The 7,871-nt window shown below is 48.7% G+C and overlaps 1 protein-coding gene across 1 annotated transcript; it reads right to left on the reverse strand.

The window, feature by feature from the left end:
• Nucleotides 1-5,050: 5,050 nt before the first annotated feature.
• LOC119319396 lies at nt 5,051-5,850 on the reverse strand. The gene has a single exon (XM_037593880.1). The coding sequence runs from the start codon at nt 5,732-5,734 to the stop codon at nt 5,351-5,353; it is 384 nt and encodes a 127-aa protein (XP_037449777.1). The 5' UTR covers nt 5,735-5,850; the 3' UTR covers nt 5,051-5,350.
• Nucleotides 5,851-7,871: the final 2,021 nt, after the last annotated feature.

A 7,871-nucleotide genomic window follows, 5' to 3' on the forward strand; every position in this document is an offset into this window, starting at 1 on the left:
TGTAGGTTATTCCATGTTGGAACATGGATATGTTGGGATATCACAATATCTCTTATTTAATTAATGCATCTATATACTTGGCAAAGGGTGGAAGGCTTGGCCTTTTGCTCGGTGTTTTGTTCCACTCTTGCCGCCCTAGTTTCCGTCATACCGGTGTTATATTATTTGATTTTGCGCTCCTTACGCGGTTGGGGTTATGGGACCCCCTTGACAGTTTGCTTTGAATAAAACCCCTCCAGTAAGGCCCAACCTTGGTTTTAACATTTGCTTAATAACAACCTAAATTTTTTCCTAGGGAGTAATTAACCAGAGGATCATCTTTATTCAAACCCCCGGGCCAGTGTTCCTCTGAGTGCTTGTCCAACCTGGGCGATGTCCGGCGCCCCCTGGGCAACCAGGGTCTCAGCCAACCTGACGTCTGGCCCATCCGTGTGCCCTGAGAACGAGATGCGTGCAACTCCTATCGGGATTTGTCGGCACATCGGGTGGTCTTGCTGGTCTTGTTTTACCGTTGTCGAAATGTCTTGTAACCGGGATTCCGAGTCTGATCGGTGTGTTCCGGGAGAAGGAATATCCTTCGTTGATCGTGAGAGTTTGTGATGGGCTAAGTTGGAACAACCCTGCAGGGTATAAACTTTCGAGAGCCGTGCCAGCGGTTATGTGGCAGATGGGAATTTGTCAATATCCGATTGTAGAGAACTTGACACTTGACTTAATTAAAATGCATCAACCGCGTGTGTAGCCATGATGGTCTCTTTTTGGCAGAGTCCGGAAAGTGAACACGGTTGGGTTATGTTTGAACGTAAGTAGTTCAGGATCACTTCTTGATCGCCTCTAGTTTCACGATAGTTGCGTAGTTTCTCTTCTTACTCTTGTACTCGAATGTTAGTCACCATATTTGCTTAGCGCTTCCTGCAACTCCACCTCATAAACACATCCTACCCATAAGCTTAAATAGTCTTGATCTCGCGGGTTTTGAGATTGTTGTGTCCTCATGACTCACAGATACTACCAAACAGTTGCAGGTGCCGATGATACCAGTGCAGGTGACGCAACCGAGCTCAAGTGGGAGTTCGACGAGGACCTTGGTCGTTACTATGTTTCGTTTCCTGATGATCAGTAGTGGTGCCCAGTTGGGACGATCGGGGATCTAGCATTTGGGGTTATCTTCTTTTCGTTTGGATTCGTCTGTAGTTGGACTATGTGTGTACTCTGAATGATGTATGAATTATTTGCTCGTTTGTGTGATGTCGAGATTGTAAGCCAACTATCTATTTATCCCTTTCTTGTTCATTACATGGGACTGTGTGAAGCTGACCCTTCTTGCGATAAAACCAACATGTTGTTATGCCTCTAAGTCGTGCCTCGACACGTGAGAGATATAGCCGCATTATAGGCATTACAAGTTGATATCAGAACCAGGTTACAAACTGCATGCTATGTTTCCCAGCATGTATGTATGCCCACAACAAACGCCACCGCACCACTATGTATGTATGTACCCCCAGATATCCTAATTTTTTCCCAAGCACAGGTTACAGGTTACAGGAGGAGAGGAACCCAAAGCAAGAGAGAAAATGTTCAGCATGAACAAATCAATAGGGGTTTCCTCAGAAAATTTGAATGAAAACTGGAAAAGTGATCCAATTTCTGCCTGCATTGATCTAATGACAGAATTAGAGTGAATTCCACTTTTTACTCTCTAGTTATGTATTTGTGACACTAATTACCCCGTCAAATGAAAAATCATCTAGATTATCCATTTTAAAAAGTCTGGACCGTCTTTTTCCGATGCATCTCATTTGGAAAGGTGTGACGTGATGATTGAGACTCAAAAATACCAGGAAAACAACGAGGAATCAACCAGATAATGATGAGAAGGATGGGCATTATCATCGATGACGCCCTCTGCTATTTGCATATTTTGACGCACCACATGGATCTAGCACACCGGGTTATTCTAATGGAAAATGCGGAATGCCAAAATTTGGTAAAACCTTGTTAAAATTTTAATATAGTGTATTTCTGATTTTATTTCAGTAAATGGGATAATAAGTGTCACAAATGCACAACTATGGGGTAAAATGTGTAATTCACTCAAAGAATTATCCAGTAATCATCAGTATATTCCACCAAACCTTTTTGCTAGAGAGCCATTGTGCACTCTTAAATACCATGGATTTTCTAAATTTTCTCGTATTTCACAAAACATGAGAGCAAACAGTGTTTAAAGCAGAGTTGACTGTCAATAACGTAGACACACAACGCTTATACACTTGACACCAAATATCACGCATATACTTTTCACTGTAAGCCACCACTTTACGTTCGGCTTTTGCTGTGTGTGTCCGTCTGCTTTTAACTTCTTCCCCTTTGCCGGAGGATCGATCTGGCTGGCCACGAACCAAACAAAGGTGTCAGTGCTAATGAGGAGCGAGGATACGGAAGATCATGTATGTATGTTTGTATGCCCACAACAAGCGCCACCGCACCACTATGTATGTATGTACCCTAGATATCCTAATTTTGTCCCAAGCACAGGTTACAGAAGGAGAGGAACCCAAAGCAAGAGAGAAAATATTCAGCATGAACAAATCAACAAGGATTTCCTCATAAAATTTGAATGAGAATTGGAAAGTGATCCAATTTCTGCCTGCATTGATCTAATGACACAATTAGAGTGAATTCCACTTGTTACTCTCTAGTTATGTATTTGTGACACCAATTACCCCATCAAATGAAAAATCGTCTAGATTGCCCCTCTTTTTCCTATGATGATTGAGACTCAAAAATACCAGGAAAACAACGAGGAATCAACCAGATGATGAAGAGAAGGATGGGCATTATCATCGATGACGGCCTCTGCCATTTGCATAGTTTGACACATCACATGGATCTAACACGCCAGGCTATTCTAATGGAACTCGTGGAATGCCAAAATTGGGTAAAACCTTGTTAAAAATTTAATAGTGTATTTCTGATTTTATATCACAATAAATGGGACAATAAGTGTCACAAATGCGCAACTATGGGGTAAAAAGTGGAATTCACTCAAAGAATTATCCAGTAGTCCTCAGTATATTCCACCAAACCTTTTTGCTAGAGAGCCATTGTGCACTGTTAAATACCATGGATTTTCTAAATTTTCTGGTATTTCCACATAACAGCAGAGCAAACAGTGTTTAAAGCAGAGTTAACTGTCAATAACGTAGACACACAACGCGTATACATTTGAAACCAAATTATCACGCATATACTTTTCACTGTAAGCCATCACTTCACGTTCGGCTTTTGCTGTGTGTGCCCGTCTACTTTTAACTTCTTGCGCTTTGGCGGAGGATCGATCTTTTTTTTTTTGAATGTTGGTAGTTGATCTACCAAATTCATTGATCAGGAGAAAGAGGGTTGGTCCAGTTTATGAGGGAAACCGGACCCAAAAACCATACAAACGGCGCCTTTCGGCAAACAACACACATATCCCCACGAGCCACGGGTCCCTCTGACCGGATCCATCTCTAGGACGATGCCCCCAAGAGAGAACACGACGCCGAAAGACGCCGCCATCGTCCAATCTAAAACTAGATCAAGAGTTTCCCCCGGAGCACGTCAGGAAAGGCAAGATGAGAGCAGCTACATCGATGCCTCCAACGAGGGAACGACGCCTGAAAGCGCCGCCATCAATGACTCCGGCCAGAACCGGAGTACGACTTTCGCCGGCAGTTTCACCTGCATAGCCAGAAACCCAGGATCCGATCAACCTACACACCGAACCACTATCCCTGCCTCCACGGCCAACCGCACCTCCCCAGCGAGCTCGACATGCTTCCAACCTTGCATCCGCATCCCCACTGGACGGAGGATGCAACCCCTAGCGGCGCCATTCGTCTCCCATCGGAAGGATGCAACCAAGCACAACGCCATTCGTCTCCACGAGGATGCAACGCCTGCCGGCCATTCCTCTCCCGGCGAAGGATGCAACAACCGCAACGAGGCCATTCCTCTCCCTCCAGCCACCTCCATCTCGTCCTCCCATCCGAAGCAGCGTCGAGCTCACCGAACCACCAAACAGGAGGATGCAACACCAGGCGAGGTGCCATTCATCTCCCACCACTTCGCCCGCACGGCCAGGAGAAACCCAGATCGAGCCCTGCTGCCTGCGGAATTCACGCCTCCAGCAGAACCGACATCGTGCCTCTGTCGTGCGGAGAACCACCGGCCACCGAAGACAACCGGCTGCCACCCAGCAGATCCGCGCTGGGGGCGCCATCGGCGCGCCTCCCACGCCCCGCGCGCCGCAGATCCGCGCGGGGAGCAGCGCCTGGCACCCTGCCCACGCACCGCCCTTGATCTGACGACGACCACCACGCCGCGCCCGGCAGCCGCACGCCTCCTCGCGCATCTGCCGTGCTTCCTCGCGCGCCTGCCACGCCCAAGCCTCCAGCCACGCGCCACCTCAGGCCACTCCGTCGCGGACGCGCGGCCCCGCGCCGCCATGGCAGCCAGCTCGCCAAGCTCCCAGTCGAGGAAGATGAAAGGGCCCCGCCGCCACCTTCACCGGAGCAGGCGCGAGCTTTGCCGGCCGCTGCGGAGGATCGATCTGGCTGGCCACAAACCGAACAAAGGTGTCAGTGCTATTGAGGAGTGTGGATACCGAAGATCATGTATGTATGCGCACAACAAACGCCACCGCACCACTATGTACCAGTACCACCTATCCGAAAGACATTGATCCGGCAGCCACTATCGGCGTCAAGATGTTGTTCCACTGGACCCGCGTACATTAACCACACTCGATCTCATCCTTATCAACACTGAAGCGAATCCGGTTAGACGCTGGCATGCATGTGACGACTGACGAGTATCATCTGCCACTGTTGCGCCCATTGGGCCATGAACTGTAAACTCTTTTCGCCTAGTAGTAGATCTTGTCGTACCGGTGGACAGGAATCTTTTAGGGCCGGGCTGGCTCGCATTTCCAGGCAAAGAGCTCCACCTGCCCACGCACGCACGCAGTGGCTACCTGGCGCTGGACAAGATTCAAGGCAAGAAAGAGACACGCAGGTTCGCACGCTCCGTTGTTTATATCCCCCAGCTCATTCTCTTCATTGATTCGTCCAGCGAATTTGTACATCGATCGATCTTGAGCAGAGAGAAACGAATTGGATCCAAAAAATGTCAGATTAAAATTGCTGACATTTCAAAGTTGCAACGCAACGCATCCATTGGGCGCGCTTTCACTTTGGCCCAACGTTGCAACCCAAGAATTGAGGACGAAGAGGCAACAAAAATGGAGAGAGACCACCGAAGCTATACATGCAAACCGACTACACCACGAAGCTAGGCGGGTTATCTAGCTGTGGATATCCTCCGGGATGCTGTACAACGCCGGCGACCACCGTCCCGGGCGCCTCGCGGCAGCCGCGTTGGTCGCCGCCGCCGTCTGCTTCTTCGCGTGCTGCCTCTTGATGGCGCTCACCAGCTGCTCCAGCGCGGGCGGCAGCGCGAAGGCGCCGCCGGCGGCGACGGCCGCGGCCACCTGCTTGAGCTGCTGCTTGCTCAGCAAGATCTTGACGCGCGTCGCGCCTCCATGGCTGGTGGCCGCCGCGTCGGCGACGGGCGTGCCCGTGGACTGCTCGACGGCCGTGACCGTCTTGGCGTCCAGCTGCAGCCTCGGGCACCTCACCAGCTTCCTGGCGTCCCTCCTCGGGAGCTGCGGGGCGGCCTCCAGCTCCATGGATCCGACGCTGGCTTGCTCCTCCGCAGTCGCTTCTTGCTCTCACTTGCTCCCGTTTTTTCTCGTGTTATGGACTTATGGTAGGGTAGGAGTAGTCGCTGCTCCGATGGGCAGTGGCTGGAGAATGGATATATAACGCATTTCAGCGTGTCTGGGGCTAGGGTTTTATATCATATGCAGAGAGGCTTACGAGCGAGACAGCTCATAGGCAACTGTACGCGTAAAGATCGGAAAGGGACGGCTTAGGTGGAATCTTTTTCTCTACTACCTTAAAAAAGCCTAAGGTTCCGTAGTCCATCTTACGCTATAGATGCTCCATCTGATACCAACTTCGTCGTCAGCATGAGCCCGTGTTTCCCTGATCACTCCACATTTAGCATGATTCTAAACGTACTCTTGGAACTAAAGATAGCATCTATGGGCACGTGTTCCAAATTTTATCCCAGTAGGTTATTTGTAACGAATTATCCTTTTAATTGCATCTATGTTCAGTTTGATACCAGCCTTCTGCAGCAGGTCAACTTAAAATAGGCATAGCAGCAGGTCAGTAGTTTCATCGTCAAAGTCTTTTTTTCCCTGAGAATCAACGTCAAAGTCGTTTAGGTTGTTTGGATCTTGCAATAAACATGTATCTCTTTTATTTTCAGGCTGCTCTCAGGTATTGATTATGGCGTTTTGGGATAAACTTCATGGAGCTAAAACACTGTAACCAATAGGATTATGCGTCTGGTCCATTCGTGTGCATTTGTGCCCACACTCCTGTCACTCCAGCCTATTTGTTTTTCCTATTTGTTACTTAGCCTATTTAACTGTTTTCCTATTTATTATTTAAGATAGGATTAGGTCAGAATAGTGCTTATATATCCTTTTAACTGCTTCAACCGAGCACTCATGACACTGTAGCCTGCCCCGCCGTTGGCAGAACCGAGGAGGGGCTTCTCCATCACGCTGATCAAAGAGGTGATCACGGAGGACTTCATCATCATCTGTTGAGCGCCTACCATGTCGTCGCAATACACTGTCGCACTATCTGCAGTAATAGATAAATCTAATCATCAGCGCCTCATTTTATGCTTCTTGATGTCCAATTCTTTTTGTTGTTGCTATATTCAACCTCATCTCTGAAATTTTACATCTTCCTGTGTTGCTGCTATATGCAGGTGTATCAAGTTTCGCAAGGTCAGTGATTATTGAACCCTCTGGTTAGGAAGAAGTTGTTCACGCTTTTCTTTGTGAACAACCAAAATTGTTTATGTATGACCCGTTGCTTTTCTTTGTGAACAATCAAAATTGTTTATGTATGACCCGTTGCAACGCACGGGCAATTACCTATCTTCAAATAATGAGATTAGTTCGTTGCGGGTGATTTAATATCATCGTTACAGCACGTAGTAGGGCCCATGCATCACATGCTACCGGAGAAATTTCTCATGAGTCGCACCAGTGCCGCTCCCTGCCATGCCATGCAGGTTTGATCTGGATTTCATCAGCTTTGGGAGAGAGAGAGAGAGAGAGAGAGAGAGAGAGAGAGAGAGAGAGAGAGAGAGAGAGAGAGAGAGAGAGAGAGAGAGAGAGAGAGAATATTTCGCCCACAATGCATACGTTTTCTAAGTATGATGCACCAGTAGTGTTGCTCTGAGTATTGAATCGTAGTAGTATATGGTGAGGCCTTGTTGGATGTCAGTCATGTGATCATGTGCTTCTGTATGTATGCGTCTGTACTTTCAGATGAAGGGCGCAACAGACGTACAGTACAGGTTATTCGCAATAATAATAAGAAACAGGGGAGGAATATATCGGCAGGCACACCGGAAGGAGGGAGAGCGTGTGGGTGTACCCTACATTAAAGGAAAACGATTGGAGCCGGTGCGCCGGCCGAACTTTGCGCCGGCTCGCGGGCCACGCTGGCTCACACGAACACGCAAACAACCACCCCGCGTGAGACGTGTATATGGTGGGTCCTGCACAACTTTTCCTTTTCTTCCTCCTCCAGCCCATCCATCGCAGCTCTGCTCCTCCACACAGCCTTCCCAGGCTGCTCGCAACCTCCAGAAGCTCTCATCGGCGGCGAGTGCTCGCGTGCGACGGCGCGCAACACCGCCCCTCCTTCATGGCCGGCGAGCCCCTCTGCCATCCT

This window comes from Triticum dicoccoides, chromosome 6A (genome assembly GCF_002162155.2).
Source record: "Triticum dicoccoides isolate Atlit2015 ecotype Zavitan chromosome 6A, WEW_v2.0, whole genome shotgun sequence".
Lineage (NCBI taxonomy): Eukaryota > Viridiplantae > Streptophyta > Magnoliopsida > Poales > Poaceae > Triticum > Triticum dicoccoides.